Source organism: Cupressus sempervirens, chromosome 3, assembly GCF_028749045.1.
Source record: "Cupressus sempervirens isolate cs-2001-9-10 chromosome 3, ASM2874904v1, whole genome shotgun sequence".
Lineage (NCBI taxonomy): Eukaryota > Viridiplantae > Streptophyta > Pinopsida > Cupressales > Cupressaceae > Cupressus > Cupressus sempervirens.
In genome coordinates, this window is record NC_143120.1 from 233,352,665 (window position 1) to 233,377,266 (window position 24,602).

At 37.6% G+C, this 24,602-nt stretch overlaps 1 protein-coding gene across 2 annotated transcripts in view; it reads right to left on the minus strand.

The window, feature by feature from the left end:
- The window catches only part of LOC149565706 (microbial collagenase), a 111,539-nt gene extending 89,456 nt beyond the window's left edge, over positions 1-22,083 (minus strand). The window contains exon 1 of one of the 2 annotated variants that reach the window (XM_089819204.1): positions 21,713-22,083. In XM_089819204.1, the coding sequence (XP_089675330.1) occupies positions 21,713-21,938 (226 nt within the window). In that variant the 5' untranslated portion in view covers positions 21,939-22,083. The remainder of the gene's footprint in view (positions 1-21,712) is intronic. The other variant, XM_089819203.1, reaches the window with a different exon arrangement.
- Between the last annotated feature and the right edge of the window lie 2,519 nt (positions 22,084-24,602).

Here is a 24,602-nt window from a genome sequence, read left to right on the forward strand (position 1 = left end):
CTCTAAGAAAGTTAGGAAGGTAGAAATCATTAGAAGCATTATTGCCTTCTCGCGCTACATCCTCCACCATCACTGTCACCATCAACATCACCTGGCACTCATACAAAATCATCACCATCTCACCAAAAGCCCAGGTCATCCTCGAATGAATAGCGTAAGGCCGCCTACGTGATTACCAACAAATCACATCGATAAAACTGAGCGAGTATCCACAAGTGTAAGGAACATTGGAGTTATTCTCATATCCCATGAGCAATAACTTTTCAAGAGAGGAATTGTATGTTTGATACTCTGTATCGGATATCCATTTACTAATATGTTATGTAAGTTATACAAAACTCGCATCAACATTATTTGGCGCTAGAAGGAGGGTTGAATGATTTTCATTCTTCGAGCAACTTGGAAATTCAAAGCAGAGATTGACAAGGAATGAGCTTTTAAAGCTAGATCTGAGATGAGAGATCTCTTTTAAAAGTGAAAATCAAAAAATCAAAAATCAGAAAATTCAAAAAAGGAAAAGGTTTCTCAATAGACAGAGAGGTGGACGTTCTTCCCTTTTGGTTTGATTTGAGCAAAAGGTTACCTCCATCGAATTTGTCCCAACTTGCGGCATTAGGAAAATGTAGGATACATGGTACTACAAATCATGAGGAGCTGGATTGTTTGTTGTTTCTCTTAAGAGTGGACTTGGCATTAAGAGGAAAAATTTCTTTTTCACAAATACATGTGCCTGCGGTCTTTGTCAATTCAGAGGAAGATTTTCTTGTATTCAAAGAAGATATCAATAGGGAACCAAAAAACACATATGGAAGAAGTTCTTGGTGCAAGATACATGGTCACTCACATTAAGAATCTACTTGCTCGTCTTGTCAAGACACTATTGACTTGGTCAAGTTTCAATTGGGTTGGTATGAAGAAATATCAGTGGGAGGTGGTAAACATTTCTTTTAGCTTTTAAGTTGGACACCAAAGAATGAAGAGGGTAAGATTTATCAAGATGATATGGTTGATTCTAATGTTCAAAATAACCTAGTGGATGAACCTTCACACATTATATCACGAGGTGGGGAGGTTGAAAAGAAAATCAAGGAAACAATTGAATTTATCAAAGAGGGAGAAATGATGGTATGCAAAGATCAACAGATGAAGACACACGAAGAACTACAAATGAAACAACGAAAGGTGAACGAAAAGGAAATCTTTGGTGAGCCTTCATGCATGATTCAAGGGGTGACCCTTGAGGATGGATTGCAAGAAGTTTCAAATATCCTTAAAGAGGAAGATAATCAAGTGGGTGAGTTGGACAGGGAATTACAAGATATCACAAGAGAGTTCAAACATGAGGAAAATATTGATAAACCAATACAAGGCGCTATCTCCACTACATTCTTTGGGGGGATGCTTGAAGATCCTATAGAAGAAATTCAAAAGGAGTCATTGCCCAAAGCCTTTCAAAGTGATCAAGTTGTTGCAAGTGGCGTGATTCACCATCAACTTCAACCTCCAGAAATTTTGCCACTTGAAATGGAAGTTGATGGACATTTCACAAAGACATATGATGGTTCTCCTATCAGTCTTGAAGGTGCTATGTCTGGTGAGAGTCTACATAAAGAATGGCAAGATGTTCCTGAAGAGAGTTCAAAGGGAAATTACATGCTAGATGATGAAGCTTCTATTGACGAGGATATGCAAGGATTGTTGAGTGGTGATCAAGTTGCTCCCATGGAAAAGGAAAATAAAGAATAGTTTGGGTTGATGCTACAGTTGGATATTGTGTTCGAGCAACTTGGAGAGGCGTTTGATGGGGAGAATATCAAGGAATCCTTGATTTTTGAGGATACAGTTGAGGAGATTCACAAGGATTCATGGTTCACTATTCACAGGGACAAGACCCCAAAGACGATATTTCATGAGCTTGATTTCAAGATTGATCTTGCCTGGACTACCAATGAGTTTGGTGTTGATGCTATTGGGATGGTTCACCACCAACTTCGACTTCCTAAGGCCATGGAGAATTTGCAAGTTCCATTTGAATTTGAGTCATGCCAAGTTGTTTCTTTCCTTGTTCTTAAAGATGGAAGGTTTGAAAGTTTTATTTTGATTATGGAAATTCTGGAGAAACAACTTGTATTTGGATTAATCATGGACCTTATGAGTTGCCTCAATTGTTGGTCTTGCATGATAATTTTCTAGAGTTTGAGTTTGAGGTGAACAAAAAAATTCCAGAGTACAAGGATGAGTTTGCGAGATTGAGAACTATCACCCAAACCTTGTTACTTTTGAATATCCTGAGAAACCATGTTAGATCCAGTGTATATATTAGATCGGTTAGCGTTGTCCCTTTAGAGCCTAGGACTCCATCCAGAGCCCTTTGTACATAGTTAGAATAGGTTTGCTTTCAGTTAGTAGTTAGTTTATTTTCCGTTCTTTAGAATAGAATTTGTTTTGGACCATTTGGCCCAAGGGTTAGAGTAGTTCCCCTTTCAATTGTTTAGTGTAGATTTCTTTTCAGTTGTTTAGAGTAGATTTCTTTCAGTTGTTTAGTTTAGGTGTTGTGAGGGAGCTTGAGCTTGATTTGCATCAAGTCATTTGACTTTAAAAAAAATTTAGCTTCCCTCAATCAGAAGGCAATTTTGGTTTTGGGCCTTTGCAAGTGCAAAGAGGGGTCCATGCTATCACTCGTCGGCGAGGTGTGTAGATTTTACATTTTTGGTGACAAAACAGAGTCTATCTTGTTCATTTCTCGAATACATTTAACAAGGTTTAGAGGTTAAAGGATGTGCTTAGTTGTTGGTCTATGGTACGACTTGTACTAAATTTGGGTCGAACTCGATGGAGGTTCTTAAGTTATCTTTGACATGGTTACAACATTCTACTCACACTTAATTGCTTTGAGTTCTTGGTGCCTTGAAGAGAAGTTGGACTTAGTAAAAATCATACACCTGCTTGAACGCCACTATGGTCTTCCAAACCCTCCACAAGCTTCATTGCTTGCAAACCAAACAAAAGATTGAAAAGAAAAGAAAAAGAAAAAAAAAATTATGTCATGAGAGAAGAGAAAAAAGCATTATGAAGGTGAAAATAAAGATGAGTTTTGGTTCAAGGGTGTGCAATCATCTCTACCGGTGCTATAAAAAATAATCACTAAAGGTAGAACCATGCTTGTGGTGCCACAGCGATAACTCCGTCGGCACTATAGACGCCTGACTGGCAACGGAGCTCTATCTAGGTTGCTTTTGAAGTAAGCATATTACAATAGCTAAGTTCAATGGATCTAAGACAGTATCAAGTTCTTCTCGAGCGGGGAATAAATCATTTGCACACATTTGAGTAAACTTATGGTCAGGGTGCTTAGGATCAACTTAAGAGTTCTTTCCTTTATTGAGTGCTCGTCTTTAAGTAGATTTGTGGATAGGCCATCCTGAGATTTTTGTTCTAAGTTACTTACTTCTTGAAATGTTCAGGAACATTTATTTGGGTTGATGCTGGATGTTGTGAGGTTCTCACACCATCGCCCCAAAACAATTGGGGACCCCCCTTTTTTCTGGACTGCCTTAGCAATTTTTTTTGACCTTGTCCAAAAAAATTCGATTTAGAAAATTTTAAGCCTTGGACACCTTCAGGCCAGTGGGGAGAGGGTTAGATCTATTTTCACCCGGTTTCAACTTGATTTTCCAGAACAACCAATTTCATCCTTAGGCCAAACAAAATTCTAAGAGACAACATTTGGCAGGATAAAACTGTAAATTTGTACTTAGACGTTTTCTTTTGAAAATCTGGATATAACTCTATAAATTTGAATAATTTTCAAAAGGAAAATTTTGTTAGACTTGAATTTTGGAAAATCTTAAATTTTTCTCTAGTGAAAAAACTAATTTTGTGGAGATGAAGTCAAAATTGCAAAATCGATTTTAGGCTCTACAAGTGATTTTATTTTTGTCAAAAAAAAAATTGTGGCATAGCAAAATCGATTTGGAGGGAAATTGCAAAAATTGGCTTTAATGGATTAAAATTGCCTTGAAAACTTTTTTGCCTTTAATGAAATTGGTAATTTAATATTGAAAAATGGCTTTTGGTTAGCCAAAATCCGATTTTAATGATGTGTTAATTACTAAATCCTCATTAAATGGAAGTATTTAACACCCCCAAGGCATTATTTAATTTCTTTTTTTGGAATTAATTGGCAATTTAAAAAAGCAATTTTCATTTTGGCAAAAATAATTTCATGCTTAGCATTTAATTGGGGGCCATATCTTGTGCACTAATTAATTTATTTTTGCTCCCAGGGTCCCAGTCGGCCAGCTTGGGAGGATGAACAAATTGGGTATAAGAGGAAACTCTTTCCTCTCATTTCCTCACTTCTCACTCTTCCTCCTCAAGGTGTTGCAGATTTTTGGCAAGGGCAGTCTTCTCTTGTTTTGGGTGAATTTTTTCTTGGAGCAGCTCTCCATTGTTGGGCGATTTTTCTTGCAAGTGCAGATTTCTCCTATATAAGCGATTTTCCTAGGGCAGATTGGCTCTTTCTTTTGGGCGATTTTTGTTGGAAGGATGATTTTCATGTTGTTAGGCAATTTTTTTGCAAATTCTGATTTTTGTTAAAGAAGCTGTGATTTCTGCTTTAAATTGGGCGATTTTATGTGGGAAATTATTGAGATCAAAGGTCTGAATTTTTGTGGACAATTGGTGGACAGTTTCAAGTGTTTAAATTTCTGATTTGCAAGAGGGTTTGAAATTCTCAAGGTCTGATCCTAAAATTCAAAAAAGTCAAGATCCGGCTATTGGTAGAGGTGACTTTTAATCATTTAGAGTTGAAAGGGGTCCTTAAGCTGACTTCCTTCTTTCGTTCTAGTCTAAGGATTGCCTCCCTTGGTTCTGCTAGTCTAATTGTCCACCACTTTACCATCCCATAATAGGGCGACGAGATGGAGGATGTTAGTACAAGCAAGAATCCTAAAGCGACAAACACTAAGAAAGACAAAGAGGATATAATGCCCAAAACACCTTTCTTCTCAAAAATGAAGCGAATAACCGACACCAATATCGATACAATAGACATGATACGGGTAAAGGACAGACTAAAGGAAGGACAATTCTCCTTGGCAAAGAAGATATACACTTCCATTTCAACTATGATGAGCGACATCAAGATGGTGCTCGATTTTGAAGATATCAGAGAAGAGGATATCAATGAGACAAGACTCAGATCGAGATTGGATGAGTTAGGAGGGTTGCCATCAAGAAGAAACGTTTGAACACCCTTTCCTCCCTAAATGCTTTCATTGGATTTGCAAAGAAATATGAGAAAGATCATGAGAAGACACTACAAGCAGCAAGCAGCATGGTGAAATCAGCTTAACTCAAGATGAAGCACACACCTTGTCCTCCTATAGAGGAAATCGATGAAAGGCTAGCTAGGTTCATTTCCTTAGCTAAAAGAATGAAAGAAAAAGGGAGGGTCATATTAGAAGATCATTTAATGTAAGCCCAAGTGGCAATTTCTCTTTCTTCTAGACTAGGACAAGTGTTTATTTCTGATTGGCCGCCATTTTGGTGCCTTCTCATTGGTTGCCACTTTTACACTTTTTTCATTGGTCCATTGATGAGGTCGCATCTTCTCATTGGCCGATGGGATGGCAACCCTAATTAGGGTTTCTAGGATTCAATCTAGATCGCCTGTTTTGCTTTTGATCTCTACTATCAGTTGTAATTTTGGCATCTATAAAAGGCCATTTGCTCTCATTTGTAAGGGTCAGAGAAAATTGTTGCATAAGATAATGCCAAAATTGTTTTCTTTCTCATTGTTGTGACTTGCATGGTGATTAAGAGCCTTTGGTATTATTGCATGGTTTCTACTTCCAAATAGTTAAGAGTAACATTTGTGGGAGAGTTATGTTGGAGGATTATTGCCAAGATACTATCAAAATTGTTCTCTATTCATTGTTGCGGCTTGCATGGTGGATATACATGATCATTTTGGTGTATTGCACGGTTCCTCTCATCTCTCAAATTAAAGTAGGATTTCATTTCATGTTGTTAGAGTAGAAGTAGATGGCTAATTGTATGGTGATGTTAGTGAATGTTTGATAGGGATCTACAACTAGGTCACTAGCATCTTAGCCGCTGGTTAGGGAGCCTTGTGTGGTAAACTAGTTTCTCTTTTCCTTTGAATCATTGCATCTATGGAGGTGGAGCCTTTGGCAAGCTTTCATTAGATTCGATCCCTGTCCATTTGCTAATCTTTCCATTCATAGAAGTAGAAATAGAATAGCGAGTAGTTGAGTAGTTGAATTTCACTCTAAGAAAGTTAGGAAGGTAGAAATCACTAGAAGCATTTTTGCCTCCTCCTCGCGCAATCAACACTATTTGGCACTACATCCTCCACCATCACCATCACCATCAACATCACCTGTCACTCATACAAAATCATCACCATCTCACCAAAAGCCCAAGTCATCCTTGAATAAATAGTGTAAGGCCACCTACGTGATTACCAACAAATCACATCGATAAAACTGAGCGAGTATCCACAAGTGTAAGGAACATTGGAGTTATTCTCATATCCCATGAGCAATAACTTTTCAAGAGAGGAATTGTATGTTTGATATTCCATATCGGATATCCAATTACTAATATGTTATGTAAGTGATACAAAACTCGCATCAACAAGACTTTACCCTGGAAATGCAATGATATATCCTTTTTCCAATCACATGCTGAATTATTGTTTATTAATGTTCTATTTGTCTTTCTTTACTCTATGCATAAACCAGATACCCATTAGGGAGTAAACATAGAGCTCACATTTATTGTTCCTTCTAGTTTTAATTGTTAATGTATGGATTAGATTGAGTGGTTGGCCTTATATAACTCAACTAAATAATGGGTTCTAGAATGAGAAATAAGGGTTGCTTATCCTTCTAGATGTGATTTGGTGATGGTCTTCTTATTTCTTCTAGTGGCATTTAATTAGTAACCTTTTGTACTTATATACAAATAATACAACAGACAATTTGCTGAGAAAACTCTTTTATTATGTCCATGAGTGCAACTATGTAGGATAGATGATCAACACCACATACTGTTGTAAAGGGTAACATATATTAGAACCCATGTTAGGTTAATTTAAAGGCAAGTTTTGGGTATGTACTTTACAACAAATTCAATTAACAAAAAATCCATACAGTTAGAATCACCATGAGAGTAAAATCAAAACATTTTCGATAAACAGAACTAAATTACCCCAAATTCGCATCAAACCCAAACCTGACATGGGAAATCAAGAAGCCCTTTAATATGTGGCTGCAAGGTATCACATTTTGATTGAATGGATCTATAGCCTCTAAAAGTCTTAAGTAAACTCTAGATTAACATTCAAAAACAAGAAACCTTTTTATCTGCATCTATACAGTATCGCATGTTAATGATTTGGGTAGCAGCAGGAGATATCACCTACCTGCAACGGTTGATCTTGTCAACATTGGTGTGGTTGCGTTATTGTTGCCAACTCTTTTCATTGTGGCAGTCATTATATTTTGAGGCATTGAGTATTTGCAAAGATGAATCGTCTCCTTCAATACCATCACCGTCTCTTCTATTGCCATGGGAGAACAAAAGTTGGCAGTTTTATATTAAATTGTTATTCCCACGCTCACTGGAAAATGATTGAGTGGTCTTCAACTCTTGATGGAATTCACTGTCTTACCAAAGCATTGATGATATAGTGGTTGCTTAGATATACATAATCAAGAAAAAATATGAAACGACACATTTATGGTAACTGTCACTTGTACATGTGTTGCACTGCTTCACTGTGGAGATGCATGTCAACATTCATCAAGTATTGCTTAACTATGAACGATTATTGTGACATGGTGATCATCGGGTATTCATTCTTTGTCAAGAGCCATGTGGTCGACAGTCATCTACAGCTCACATTGTGACTCTCATTTTATTTATCTTATGCATAAGTGAGATGCATGTGTTGGGTTTTGAAGCGGTTAGGCAATGTGATTGATCACTGATTGTATTGATCATCATGATTTGATTTTACTTGCAGGACAATGATAGTATGAATTATATTATTCAGCAGCTTATCTTTCTCTATGTATTTTGATTGTGTGAACAATTTGGTGCATGTAGTCTATGTATCAAAAGGAGATGTTCATATTCTAGTGTATGTTATGTGATAATAGTTTTCTGGTGAAAATGTCATTCTTCTGTCTACGCATGTGAAGCTTTGTATTGAATCATTTAATCATTCAATAAAGAATCTACTTTGAGTGAGGTTGGGTTTTTCCCCTCAAGTAGGAGAGTTTTCCTAGGATAAATCTGTGTCTCAAGTGTTTATGTACTTTGATTTACTTCTTATTATTTTTGCTATTCTGGTTCTCGAAAATTAAACATGGTATCAGAGCAGGTCTAAGTAAAGATCCTGAACCAAAATAGGACAATTAGATTCTAGAAGAATCGTGATGACTAATGGGTGTAAATATGTCATTTAATGTTTGTTTTAGGTGTTACAATCTTGAGCTATTGAGGATTCTTATGCAACCTTGTCCAAAGCTTCCAATTTTCATCACTAAGGAGGATGCGATCATGCCCGTCTATGGTCACGTGTTTGACATTCATGTCTGTGGGGATAGGGATAGCAGTTGTGCTGGTGTTTGAATTTGCATTCTCTACCTGCACTATAACTCTGTGATTGTGAAAGAACAATTGGTGAATTGTGAGGAAGATCAAACAATCAAGAGATAAATATTGATCATGATTTGTTATGAAGTTACTATTAATTCATGGGGATGGTGTACCATGTTTTCTTTTGGCATCGATCAGTATATTTCTCTTCAGAATGATTTGATTCTATTAACTTCCTCTAAGGATCGAAAAACGATGGGATGATGAGAGATCACATGCAAAGTCATGCAAGCTATAGAAATGAACATGGGGACACCGCTACTTGCAGCCATGACACTGAATTGGTGACACATAACTTCATTAAAATAATAAAAAGGGAAGAATCTATGCAGTTTGTCATTATGATTAGTTTCTTTGAAGAGGAAGAAATGATATTCAGAGGAAGACTTTTCAGCTGCAAAGAAAGACCTGCACAGGCAATCTGAATTTGAAATTGGCAGCTACAGAATAGGCTGATCTAGAATGAGGTCAAGGAGCACAGTACTTGATTTGAGTATGTCAGACATTCTGAAGGTGTGTGTTGAAAACCATTCCTCGAAGGCAAGAATTGGAGGTAATCTTGTAGAAGGAGGTCAATAGGTTGATACAAGTGTTTGAAGATTCAGAGAGAGCTTGAGTGGTAGAGGGAGAGTGTCAAATCCTTGCAGAGGATCAACAAGCTCATGTAGTAGTATGACTGTAAAATCTCCTTGTTCGGTCAAACATTGGAGTCAATTAATTCATTGTGATAATCAAAGTTGTGCATATGCTGCCCATGTTGAAAGGGAGTCTCAACATTCAGATAATCTTTTATGTGCTTTAATGCATTCTTCTCTGCAAGAGAAGTTTTAGCTGCAAGCCCTTGTTAATGCATTCTTCTCCACGAAAGAAGTTTGAGGTGAAATCCCATGTTCCACCCTCTAGGAGTAGCCATGGTGGATTCACCCTTTGGGAGTAACCATGGTGGATGTCATGTGAGAGACTCCATGACTTAGCTCTTGTGTTTATTCACCCTATGGGAGTAACCATGGTGAATGTCATGTTGAGATGGCATTATCATGTTGAGAGAATCCGCAATAAAGTATTTTTTGGTAATACATATGGGTGTAGCCATTGTGTTTGTCATGTTGAGAGACTCCATGGCATGAAATCTGCAGATGATATCTCCTTTACTAAGAGGGAGTGTTAATGCTTTGGGTAGCAGCAGGAAATATCACCTACCTGCAATGGTTGAACTTGTCAACATTGATGTGGTTGTGTTAATGTTGCCAACTCTTTCCATTGTGGCGGTCATTGTATTTTGAGGTATCGAGTATTTAAGGAGATGAATCATCACCTTCAGTACCATCACCGTCTCTTCTGTTGTCATGAGAGAGCAAGATTTGGCAGTCTAATTTTCAATTGTTATTCATGAGCTTGCAGGAAAATGCATAAGTCGAGTGGTCGTTGACTCTTGATAGAATTCAGTCTTACCAAACCATTGATAATATAGTGATTACGTACATATACATGATCACTGAAAAGTATGAAACAGCACATTTATGTTAACTATCATCTGTACATGTGTTGCATTTCTTTACTGTGGCATTACATTGCTTCACTGTGGAGTTGCACAGCATCATTCATTGGGTATTGCTTAGTTAGGAATGATTATAGTTACATGGTTACATCACGTATTCAGTCTTTGTAATAGGAGTCGTATGGTCTGGCAGTCAAGTTATCTGCAGCTCACCCCGTGACTCACATTTCAGGTACCTTGATCAGCATTTTTTATGCATAAGTGTGATGCTCATGCTGGGTCTTTAAGTGGTTAGGCAATGTGATTGAGAACCGGTCGTATCAATCATCATGATTTGGTTATATTAGCAGGACAGTGGTAGTCTGAATTATATTTTTCAGAAGCTTATCTTTCTTTGTGTATTTTGATTGTGTGATCAGTTTGGTGCATGTGGTCTGTGAACCAAGAGGAGATGTTCATATTCTAGTGTCTGTTATGTAAAAATAGTTTTCTGGTGAAAAGGTCATTCTTCTGTCTAAGCTTGTGAAGCTTTGTATTGAATCACTTAATTATTCAATAAAGAATCTACTCTGAGTGTGGCTGAGCTTTTCACTCGAGTAGAAGGGTTTTCCCAAGATAAATTTATGTCTCAGGTGTTTATGTGTTTTGATTTACGTGTGATCTATTTATATTATTCTTCTTCTCAAAAATTTAACATCACATTCATTATACCTCGTAAGCAAGGTTGCATGGGTACGTGGGTACGGGAACGGGAACGGGTACGGGAGCGGGTACGGGTACGCATATTTTTCAAAATAGGGGACGGGGGTACGTGTGTAAGCCTAATTTTTTCTATATAATTAATATTTTATAGAAAATATAAAAATCAAAATATTTGCCATGAGTCATGACATTGAGCATTCAAAACAAGAAATTTGAAAATATAAGCCATAAGTCAAATATATATATATATATATATGCTATTGTTGAATGTTTAAAGTATTTTTCATAATTGGGGACAGAGGTACTTGGGTATGTCAAACTTACTTAAAAATTACACTTTAATATTTATAAAAAATCTGATTTTATGAGTCATGACAATGGTATTTCAAAACAAGAACAGTGATAAAGTTTGCAAATGTAATGTACTGTTTTCAGTTTCAGATTTGCTATATGTTTGAAATAATAATACATGATAAATGCTTAGATGCATAACAAAGAAGGCAGAATTTAAACATGAACAAGAAGATCCTAAACCATATGACAATGACATATTGCAAATGATAAACTTTTAACTTGAACAATGATAAAGTTTATTGTTAATGAGTATCAAAGTTTCAAACTGATTTGGTATTGAATTAAGTTTGATAAACAACAAGCTAATACAAAAACAAAAAACCAAAAAAAAAAGATCAGAATCTTAATCAAGGTCCTTAGCTATGATGCTCTCCACCGAGTACCCGGTACGTGGGATACGTGTACCCAGTACTTGGGTACGTGGGTACGAGTACCAGGGGTGTGGGTACGAGTACCCATGCAACCTTGCTCGTAAGGATTACTACATTTTTCTTACTTCTATCAAGTCCTATTTTTGAGACTAAGAGGTAAAATTGAAGGCCCGTAGCCTATTTTTATTTCCTATAGGCAAAGGGATAAAATTAGAGAAATAATAATTATATCTTAAGTGAGCACAAATACTTTATTTTCAAAAGAACAACTTAATACTATTATAGGGACTGTGTAATATTTAAAATATTCTTTTAATAGTTATTAGAGTATGTAATTCGACAAAAGTGTTTTTTGTAATTTAAGATGTATTTCAGATAGTTGGAGAGAAACATAAATTCAAATAGAGAGCACAAAAGGCAACTATAAAAGAAAGGCTGTAATTCAAAAGAAGTGCTTCTATAATTTAAAAACTATTTTAAATAGTTTGAGGGAAAAGTAAATTCAAATAGAGAGCCTAAAAGGCAACCATAAAAGAAAGACATTGCTTGACTAAAATCGTCCGCTCATGTCATTTTGCTATTCCTTTCAATTTGGAGTTTGAAGTGTTCACCAAAAAAAACTGCGGGAGATCAAAATGACGAAAATTCTCTTGGTTTCCATTTATGGATTCCAGAAAAAAAAACAACTTATCCATTACAGGTAATTACATCAAGGATCACACTGTTGCTGATCATTGAGATTTATTTGAAAATTGCAAATTATTCTAGTTTTAGGTGGGTATTTGAAGTCATTTATGTTAGAGTGGGGTTGTCGTTGCACCAAAAGACCGATCTGTCAATGCCCGATACAACCACTCAACTTATAATACACAGGAGGCGGTTAAGCCCTTGTCACAAATCACAAGGGGAGCACTGAACATTTTTCCAACAATCTCCCCCTCAGCGTTACTCAAGGGTCTAAGGATTTAAACCTGTGACCAAGCTCTAATACCACTTGTTAGAGTGGGGTTGCTGTTGCACCTAAAGTCCAATCTGTCAATGCCTGATACAACCACTCAACTCATAATACACAGGAGACAGTTGAGCCCTTGTCACAAATCCCAAGGGGAGCACCAAACAATTTTCCAACAATTTCTAGTTTGCCTAAAAAAACTGTATGTTTATTTACAGATTTTGAAGAGGTTTTCACTGCTGCTTTTACCACAAGGATTTTTAGTCATTAAATCTGCTGAAAACATTGTATCATTGCTGCTCTATTATCCTGCATTTTTTATTTTCAGGGCCTCTGATGTTCAATCTGTTGTTGCATCCATTTACCATCATTTGGGGGAAATTTCAGACATAAGTAGAAGAGTTTTGAAGATCATCTATTGTTGCATGGTTGCACCTATTTTACTTAATTGCCTCTCATCATTGACAAGAATTTCCATACAATTGTGGTGGATTGGTCAGGTGTTATCTACTGTTAACAGCTGCCTACATTTAGCCATCAACATCAGCAACAGCATCATGTCATTTTTTAGCAGTGGTACCATTTTGGCTGTCAGAGTAGCTACCGCAATACTTTTTTTCAGCCTATGCCAGAGTTACACTTATCCTCTGATCTGCACAATAGCCTCATTTCATTCCTGGTCTCTTCCATACAGTTGTATGTGTATGGCCTTCATGAGTGTACATTGCTAAGATAAATTAATATATATGGCCACCATAAATATAATAAGTGATTTAACTGCTAATTCCTATAGCTGTCATCATTTAGTGTTTCCATTAAGTTCAGACCTGTCCAGATAATGTATAGTCCATGTTGGAACAATACTCACGGTATTATATATTTTTAGTTGTCATACATTAGTAAAATGATTAGACTTCAACATTGGAGGGTTTCATAAATTCCTATCAGCTTGTGAGAATGAATCCACTGTTAGGAGTTGAGTATTTTGTTTTATGAGGGTTTATAAATTGTCTCATACTGCTGATCAGCAAAGTTTCCATAGGTTTGGCACCTACATTTGATCTCGGTTCATCATTCCAACTTGCATGTGCTTGAAAATTCATCTATCTCCTAAGGTTGTCTGATCGGTTACTTTGCAATCTTGTTGTTAACTTACATTCTTGACCATTTTTCCATAATGTCATGTAGCAACTTTAGGTTTTCTATGATGACACCTCAAAATAGCTCTCTCATAGAAGATTCCACTTGGTGTTATTCGATCACAAAACCCTTTCATAGCAGCATGTCAAGCTAAGGTTGTTTCTCAATGCAAACTACCATGCTTGGAATCCACATTTTGCTATTATTCCTAGCCGAAAAAAATTGAAGTCGACAAATTCAATAGTTCATAACAAGAGGAATCATCTCCTCTATTCAAGGGGTGGGATTTGTAACATCTCTATAAACAACATTGTTTGGAAACTACCTCTAAAGGAATGTTCAAGGTCAACTTTGACGGTAATTCCAAGGGAAACTTTGGCCTGGCTGTGGGAAGGATCTTATTCCAAAATTCTAAAGGCTTTTCTAGTTCAAGTAGGTTCTCAGAGGCCATGAGACTCATAATGAAGAGATATGGATGGCCTAAATGGTAGTTTTAAAAGTGATGTTAGACAATGGCAATAGATAGTTTATTGTTAAAGGGGAGTTTTCTCAATGTTATCCTAGGCCTTTAGAAACAAGTTTGTGCCAATTGGAAAATTCAAAGACTTCTTCAGGAAGCTATTGATTTATCTAAGAAATTCTCTAGTGTCCCTTTGATGCATTGTTATAGGAAGGTATTAGATTAATAAATGCTCTTGCCGACATTGCAATCTCTCAAACTCTTTTTTTCTGCCCTTGTGATTGACACATAACCACCAGTACACAAAAATATTTTAGATTATCGATCACCTCGATATATTTTGTGGGCCAATCCTCCATCCAATCCTTGTAGTAGCATATTTACTTCACCTCATTCTGTTCTTTTTGTTGTGGCTCTTTTCTTTTCTCATGAGGTTACTAAAAATGTTGCCATTGGTTGAGGTCGGCTTTGCCTTTCATCCTCCCACAAATGGCAACATGTACCAAAGCTTCTTTATCATTCATGGAACCTTGCAGTTTAGTTGCATATAGTTTTGCATGTGTGGCTTCTTGTCTAATACTCTTTATAGTTGGATTAGACTAGGTGGCACCTATCTGTGTTTTATTGTTTATCATATGGCTCTAGGCATCATCGTAGCGTTTCAAAGGAACCCATTCTGCATAGCAAAGTGTTGGACCATTATTTTCATCCCATTTTCCATCACCCTTCATCTTGTATATATGTATATGATAAGTAGGAGATATTTTCCACGGCAAGTCAAATTGTGATATTGCTATCAGGATTTAACAATGTAGTTTTTGAGTCAAACTCATTGACCCATATTTCATGAGTAGTGATTCACACGAATCCATCTCTCATGAGAATAAATGGAACACTTAACACTCATTGGATCTAGATAATGCTCACAGAAGTGAAGCACCGGGACTTCCCAGGAGGTCACCCATCTCCGTACTACTCCAGCTTGAGGGCACTTAACTACGGAGTTTCTTCCATGGTTAAACCCACTCTGCTTGCAACCCCATTTGCAAAACCTTCACCAAGTGTTGTGCCTTATGAAAATGGGGTTGCAAGCATAGTGGGTTTAACCATGGAAGAAACTCCGTAGTTAAGCGTGCTCAAGCTGGAGTAGTACGGGGATGGGTGACCTCCCGGGAAGTCCCGGTGCTTCACTTCTGTGAGCATTATCTAGATCCAATGAGTGTTAAGTGTTCCATTTATTCTCATGAGAGATGGATTCGTGTGAATCACTACTCATGAAATATGGGTCAATGAGTTTCACTCAAAAACTACATGGTTAAATCCTGATAGCAATTTCACTATATGTATATGGTCAAAGTCCTTTTATGCTAAGATGATTTGGGGGATTCTAGGAAGCACACCATAGGGCTTCTATCCTTGCTGACTTTAAGTCCAAACCTGTTGCAGCAGTGATCTTTGACAAATTGATGGGATGGCTAGTGGATCTAGTGTTACATCCCAAGGATCTGGATGTCCCTATGTTATATGCAGTTAGTCATGTTGGGCTATTTCCATTGGAAAATGATGAGGAAATGCCACTTGTTGATATTTTATAGCTACATAAGTGTACTGTTGGGAGTTTTCTTTTCTCCTGCTGAAGACGATTCATTTTACCCTCTTGGTTTTTTATGTTCCTGGCAAATTTGTATTTATTATTCCTTGCAGAGGCTGTCGGTGAATAAGTTTGGGTTTCTTCCATAACTGCCTATTCTTTTTATGCTCCGGCAATTATCTGATGGAATTCAATTTAAGGCATTGACAAGTCAGATGTTTCAAGTGTCTGACGAATCACCCTTCTTGAATAACAGCAGTTTTCTATGTGTCTCAGCAATTTTTAGAACATGAAGGGTCAACCATTTTGTGCGACAGTATATGTCTTGGAGGTTCTACAAATCGTAAAGAGTATTCCATGTAGGGATGGTTAAGTGTTAGCAATCCCAGTGAAGGATTTATAACTGGCTCATCTTGTGAGTTGTGCATTCAGACTCTATTATTATTTCAATAAAGTATATTTTGGTGTGGTTAGGTTTTTCTCCCTTGGATAAGAGGGTTTTCCCAAGGTATTTCTGTGTATAGTGTTTTTGTTGTGTTATCTATTTTGTATTGTGCTTTCTGCTTTAAACTTCAACATGGTATCAGAGAAAGGTTGGCTGAATCTCAGACGTTTAAAGACTGCACTTGTTGGTTGCCTGCATAAACCTATCATACAACACACATAGGCTCCAGTGGATTCGGAGAGAGAGTTGAGCGATCGATCTGCAGATGGTAGATATGCATGCCTTTCTCCGCCCTGCTGGAGTCAGATGATACATGAGCAACTTGTTTTGGAAGAGAGTGATACAATTTATTGTTTTTTAATAAGAGATTGACGAACAATCTGAGGTTCAGGACACGACCAGATATATTAAGAGTCTAGTTTGAATGAGGTGGGTACAGTGAGTGAAACTGAGATGAAGTCATCAGGTCCTTCTTATAGCTCGGGTTTAACTGAGACCACACAATATTTGTTGAACATTGAGTCAAGAGCTGGTGACGCAGGATAGCTAAAAGAAAGAAAAGTTGCCACACAATGTGTATGAAGTGTATATTGCAGAGGTCATTTGCTCCTGAAACCGTGACTCAATGACCAGGTCAAGGCTCTTTAGTTATTAACTTATTTCCATCATCGAATGGGAAAATCTTGGTTTCCATTGAGTTCAAAATACTACAAAAATTTTGCCACCCGGGTGTGAGTGTTATCTGAAGATATTCATAGCATCGGAATTAATAGTTGAGAGTTCTTTGCATAAGGACCTGAAGACTAGCGTAACACTTGGAATATGAGTCGTGCAAATTTGTAACAAAGTTGAATGAAATTCTGAGTGTGGTTATTGAATTGTGTTGGCTTCATAATATCTTCCCTGAACGATTTTAGTGGTGTCACTAAAATTTCTTGTGAGGTGGACAATAGGAGAGTCTTCAAAGCTCAGTCCTATGGCTCTTAGAAAGTTGCAAGTGTTGCAGATATCCAAAAGAGTTTATTCCATTACTCATTAGTATATAACAGGATATTAAGAATTCAGTATTGCCTGTTTAAAATACTGAACCGTGTAAAAAGTGTCTAACCAAAGCATTAAAAAGGAAGGTCGCTGTCTCTTCTCTAGGCAAGCAATTTTGGTTGGTTGTTATCCATATGGGCCAACAGACCTACTAGATTATTGTAGCTAACATAACAAGGTCGTGGGTACTTTTGACATTCCCATGGAGGATGAAGTTACACAAGAAGAATTTCATCGTTTCGGAGGGAAGAGAAATTTTGAAACCTCAGTATAGTTAACTGACAATGCTAAGTTCCTATTTTGGGCATATCTAGTGATCTGAATCTTTAGGTGCAAAGATCAGGAAAGAACAATTGGTGGATTGTGAGGAAGATTGGACAATAAAAGATAAGCATTTCATACCCTTGGATAATGTTCGTGAACCTTTTATGTAGTTATTAATTCATGCATTAGAATAGTGAATCATGTATGCCTCTAAGCATTGGCATTTTTTTCCTTCAGGATAGGTTGATCTTATGAACTATTTGTAATCTCTAGAAAATGCTTCCAGGACAGATCAAGGAGCATAAGGATAATGAGGGATTGCATTCAAGGGAGGAAGAGCTTGATGCATCCTGTGAGGAAGTCACACAGGCTGAAGAATGAAGGCACAGGTTGTTGTCATAGGGTTGAGTTTGGGGCATATAATTGGAGACACCTCTCAAACAAGAACCTATTCATACTGTCTTGAGCTCAGTTTCTTCTAAGCAGAGGAAATGACATTCAAAGGTGGTTAAAATCCAAGAATTCAAGGCTCAAGTTGAGAGCTTCAGATTTAGTCTTTTCCAGACTACGTAGAACTGACATGAGGGTTCAAGAATACCATAATTGAGCATATCTGTACATATTTTTTTAGCATACCTGTGCCTGTTTAGATATTTGTTGGATTCTATTGAGGGACACTGTAGCATGGATCTGGAGATTGTTAGCAGCTGCTATGGGCTACATAACTCTGTGATGTACTTGCAACCAATTCTGAGGAGGATTAGTCACTATTGGGCTGCTGAAGATGGAAGCCAGGTCTCACCATCGAAGGGACTAAAAATTCATCTTGCATGAGTACTGGGAAAGAATTTGAAGACAATAAGCTTGTATCTGGATGTGATTGCAATGTGTCGGTTCTTTCTTTGCATTGGGCAAGCATATCCAGTATATTGCCCACTTCAAGTGAGCAAGTACTCTGCAGCGATTCTTACTTCATATTGGGTTAGAGATTTAGAGGGAGCTTGAGTGGCAGATGAAGAGAGCAAAGATCAGCAAGCTCATGAAGCAGTGTGGCTTTGAAAGCTTTTTGTTTGGTCAAACATTGGAGCCAACCGTAATTTATTTTGATAATAAAAGTTTTGAGAATGCTGCCTTTGCTGAGAAGGAGTCTCTGCTGAAAGGGAGCCTTAGCATCAGTTGCTCTTACTATGTGCTATAATGCATATTTCTTTGAGTCAGAGAAATTTGAGGTGAAAGCCCTTCTAATGCATTTTTCTCTAAGGTAAAGAAATTTGAAGTGAAACTTGAAAACCCTTGTAATGCTTTTTTTTTTCAGAAGGTGAAATTTGAAGTGAAAGCCCTTGTAATGCATTTTTTCTGAGATGGTGAAATTTGAGGTGAAAGCCCTTGTTTCCTTTAACATGGAGGTACTGCTTTTTCTGCTCATGGGAGTAGCCACAGTGGATGTTATGTTGAGAGACTCCATTACAACATCACGTTGAGTGACTATGATGTGAACTTGTGTTTATATTTATTTCACACATGGAAGTAGCCATGGTGAACATCATGTTGAGTGACTCCATGATCACATTCAGAGACTCCATGATAAAAAAAAATCTCACAAATGGGTGAAGCCCTTGGGAGTGTCATGTCGAGAGATTCAATGACTTGTGTATTTGAAAAAGATTCCTCCCTAGCTATGAGGGAGTGTTGATGTTTTATAGCCACATGAGTGTAGCGTCGGGAGTCTTCTTTTGTCGTGCTGAAGACAATTACCTCCTTGGTTTCTGAAGTTGCTGCTGAATTTGTATTTATTATTCCTTGCAGTGGCTATCTATTCATTTACTCTTCAGCAGTTGATAAGTCTGGATTTCTTTTGTGACTGCCTATTCTTTGTATGATTAGTCAATCACTTGATGGAATTCAAGAAAGACATTGAAAAGTCAGACGTTTAAAGTGTCTGAAGAGACACCCTTATTAAATAACGACAGTTCTCTATTTGCCTTGGCAATTTTTAGAACATGAAGTGTCAACCGTTTTGTGTGATGGTATATCTCTTGCAGGTTCTATATATTGTAAAGAGTAATCTATGTAGGGATGGTTAAGTGTTAGCAATCTCAGTGAAGGATTTATTACTGGCTCAGCTTGTGAGCTGTGTATTCAGAAAATATTATTATTTCAATAATGTATATTTTGGTGTGGCTGGGTTTTTCTCCCTCGAGTAGGAGGGTTTCCCAGGGTATTTCTGTGTTGTGTTTATGTTGTGTTATCTAATCTGTGCTGTGTTATTTCTGCTATAAACTTCAACATCACTGAATTAGATTGTTTACTGGGTCATGGCTAATTCAAGGATCCTCAGTCCCCTTTGTCTAATGGGTGATTTATGGACTCTTTTTGCTGGAGGTGCGGGGCCAAGGTATTGCAGCAGGAATTTCAGTCTCTTTCATTCTTCTGTCTTGGTCTCCGTTTGATGGTGAAACTCAAAAATCTGTTAACACCTCACAAGAATGGAAATTTGGAGGTTGTCAGTGAACTGATGCTTCCAACTTTGGTAGGGATGTTCTAGTTCAAAGAAGAAAGAGACAACAGGTTATCTATGGTGTCTCTTTTGAGTCCTTCACCATTACTGGTGATGGCAGTGATTCAGCTCTTCAACAGTTTTGGTTGCACCACAAGCTTGTATGAAATACCTGGTGTTCTGGAAGCTGATCTTGAGGACTATGGTGTGGTCGGAGGATGCGAACTTTAGCTTCCTAGTTTCTTTTGTCTCAATTGTATCTTGTTTTTAGGCTTAGTAAGTTGCCTGCCTTTGTTCTTTTGGGGCTTTTGTATTCTCTTAAGAGTGAATGAATGAATGAAAGATTTTTAATGACGTCCACAAGGCCATAAGCCTAAGGGACCCACATAAAACATCTAGTCAGTCTGATGTGATTTCTCCAGCCTGTCTCTTTTATTGTAAATCTGCATATGTAAAATGGCCCCTTTGAAGAGTCTTGGTCCTTTGAAAAGGTCTTTTATGTTGTTCACTTTTAACATTTCTTTGTGTTGGCTGCGAATGTCTTCGTATGCTGTACAATCCTTCCAATAGTATCACTCTGTTTCCACCACACCTTTGTTGCAAAATCTACAAATTTTGACCTCCCACTCTTCCTTAGGAACCTTCCATCTACCAGTTTCACATCTCAAATGGTGGGAACCAGATCTCAAGTTATTCGGTTGGTTAGTTGGTTCCGATTGTTAAAACAGGGCTTTTGTTAGTTTACTACTTCTGCCTCTCAGAGGTCTGGCATGTCGTTAGAATTGTCCATACTGGACATACGTTAACATTTTTCTAAAATTATATTGGGGAAGACCCAATAGGTCCTTCTCTAACAGTATTAAAGAAACATAAGGGGAACCATCTTCTTTAGAGATTCCCTCAAAACCTATGCATAGATGCAGAGTGCATAGAAGAATTACTATTATGTGATTGAATGAGAATTTTTTGCAATAACTGCAGCTGAATTTTAAAAATAGTATTCACCTAATCAATCTAGAATTGAATGGGCCACAATTGAAAAAATTTGAGGGAATGGAAATGTTTAACAAATATTAATCATTCAATTTATTAAATTCAAAACGCGGCAAATATTTAGCATGCATGTTCGAAGGGGTTGTAAAGTCAGCGATGCATTTGTTAGGAAAGTGTCCCAAATTTACGTTCTCAAAACTTAATAAGATCGTTCACATCTCGGTAAGGAGACCCACAAGAATACCATGATGCTTTTAATTCACGAAAAAAAGCAGAGTAAGATGTTAACAAGAGGGCTTCAACCATCAAACCCCTCTTCCACAAATGGGATGTTACGATCCAAAGCTTTTAATGCATGTAGTACATAGCACAACATAAAGTATACTACTAACTAGCAATACAGGATTTTAGCCAACCTAACAAAACTTGGGTAGGTGTAAAAATCATTGTTATTGAGGAATGTTTTTTAAATTGTGAAAAATTAAGCGATTGTTCAAAAAATCTCATAAACAAAACTTCGCTGATAACACACTCCAACAAAAATGTGCCACTAATTAGCAATAAATGTGTATACTTCAGCCACTCTAACACAACTCGGCAAACAGGCAATTGGGAAAAATTATAATTGTAGCCCATTAACGAAGGCAGAGCAAAGATATGAAGCGTCATTCTAACTGAACCTTGAACTGAAATGGGTCTATACTGTTTACCTGGTTGCTGTGCATTATCCTCGTATTCATCCTTCTCCTCCTCCACACTGACATTAATGGGTGCCTGTGACTGTTCCTGTGCCTGCAAACTCGACCAGTATTTCCTCTTCTTCTTAATGGGGAGAGCAACCAACGAATGCTTGCATTGAACATAAATTGAACTTGCAGGTCTCGCTACGATGGTCACAGCAGGAGAGATACCGACACGTAAAGTGGTCATTTGCATTGTTGGATGAAGTGAATTCAGCTTGTACAGAATGCACTTGATACAGATTCTTCAGAGACGGACAGAGCCAGACATTTGTGATGCGGGTTATCCATAACATTTGTACCTTTCGGGAGGCGGCGTCGAGTAAAAAGTTTTTAAATTTGATATGTTACACATAAAGGTTATCTTTTAGTGTAGCAATATGATGTTTTACGACTCTTAACTTTATGAATTTCAATATTATTATTAGTTCCTACTTATGCATTCATGTCATTCATGACCAATCCAATTAAATGAAAGAATTTAAAAAATTATATAAAATTTTAAATGTTTATATTTTTTTTTTAATTTTTCATTATTTTATAAATCACATTTTTCATTCATTTTATTGGTCTGTATTATTTTTGGTGGGAGAGAAAATTCAATTTTCTTCAATAAAAAGACAAATATTTTCTAACAACTTCATCATGCATTAATCAATGCATTAATTACAACTTTATCTTTTTCGCATTTGTGAAAGTTGATAAGATGCTTCATGCAAACTTGTAGTTTTCTTGTGTACAGCTCTTTGTTTGAGCTTTCCTTCTGTAGTCTCCACTTGTCACACCGCATTTACTACGGGAGCTTTTAGGCTAGGATATAATGGCCCTGGCCAGCGGTGAACCAATTGTTTCTAGTGTTCACGCTGCTATTTCAGATTCCCGTGGCACCGCCATAGAATGTAAACGCCCTCACAAGTTTGTCCTGAAGGTTTTTCACGAGGTAATCTTAATATTATCCTTCCTTTACAAGAATTTGATGTTGCATGTGACTAGTTAGAACAACATACTTTGATGGTATATTTTGTGAGTAGGTCTCCTCCTGAAGCTATGCTTCGAGAATGGGTTGACAAGTGATGGACTCCTCATGGAGTCTGCCTTGACGCTATGCAAAACCTTACCAAAGGTTTTTTCTAATTTCGCTTCACTAACCCGTTGTAGGCAGATGCAGTCTTTAACAACGGACCTTGGTTTGTGCATTCGTCCCTGCTTGTTTTTCAAAAATGGTCGCAAGACTTCATAGTCTCTAATGATAAAAAGCTCAGGGTTCTTGTGTGGGTCGAGTTCCTAGGTTTACCCTTGCCATGCTGGTCTTTCATTGAGTTTATTGCCAAAACCCTTGGCAGAGTTGTCAAAAAGGAGCTTGAGAAATTTTTTAATACTCGCCCATAGAGACGTGTTTGCGTCGAGGTTGATCTTTCAAGGGATCTTAAGGATTCTATGGAAATCCAGATTGGGGCTCAAACCTTCTCTCAAAAGGTGCTCTATTTGAACCTCCCCAACACCTGTTATAAGTGTCAGTCCGTGAAACACAAGATCATGGATTGCCCTTTAGTTACACCTAGGGTTAAGCCCACGCCGAAAGAAGTGCCTACCAAGCCAGTCGAAGGGAAAAAAGAAGAGAAAAATGAAGAATGGGTTACTGTTGGGTGCAAGGGTAAGGCTACCTTGAATCCCTTGCCCCCTAAACAGTCTTACACGGCAGTCATCACGACTCCTCTCCCCACATGAGCATTAATTTTTGCCAGCGTAGGGATGCAAGTGATTTCCACAGCACCTATTTCGGGGGTTTCACAGGTTTCAAACCTTGCTAGTACACAAGGGATCAAGGTGGCCGCCAGGGCTTCTGCCTCGGCTATGGTTCGTACCCCTCTTGTTGCTTCTTACATAGCACCACAAGCGACACAATGTTCTCGCAGTCCTCCTGGACGTGCAGAGATACCAGAGGTGAAACAACAGACTATAAGGATAGAGGATTTTCCTTCTAACTTCCACCAAGTTTCTACCTTCTTGCAAAATAGCTACTCCTTTCTTGAGGATGAGGATGATATGGAAGAATTTTCATAAAAAAAAATTCATGGAATGTTAGAGGTCTTGCAGACCTCTCCAAAAAGTACTATGTTCGGGATGCCCATCATAGACTTGGTAACTTAGATTTTCTCTATTTGCAAAAAGTTAAGATTTTTGGTTTCATGCTCTCCTTTGCATGTCACGTCATTTGGCAAGATGGAGTTATGTTTTCCTCTCAACACAAAGCTGTTCGAGGTGGTGTAGTTACTCTCTTGTCACCTCGTCTTCATTCTGCTATTATTTTCCACGGTTCTAACCCCACGCATAGAATTATTTGGCTTTTGCAACAATCATTCTTTTGGAGTCATTAATATTTATGCTTCCAAAGATGTTGTGGAAAGATCCTAGATGTGGGGCTGGATGGCTGACAACTTGCCTCCAGCATCTTGGGTTATGTGTGGTGACTTCAATATGGTTGGGGTGGCCTTTGAAAAAGATGGCATTCTGCCCTTTCATTGGATAGCTAGGGAAAAAGAAGTCTGGTACTACATGCACAATAAACTAGGCCTTTTTTATCCCAATATTAATCACTGCCAGGATAGCGGGGTTTGGCACACTTGGTCCAACTTTTGAGCAGGCTCTAACCGCATATTAAAGCATCTGGATCGTGCCATGATTACTGCATAATCTTTTTTCTCTTTTTTTGAGGATCGAGATTTACCTGTCATTCCCCTACCAAATGTGATGTTATTTGACCACTGTCCCATTTATTTTGTCATGTCATGGCAAATAGTTGTCCCGAAAGTTGCCAAGTCTTAGTTCTTCCTCAACACATCTGTGTTGATGCATGCTT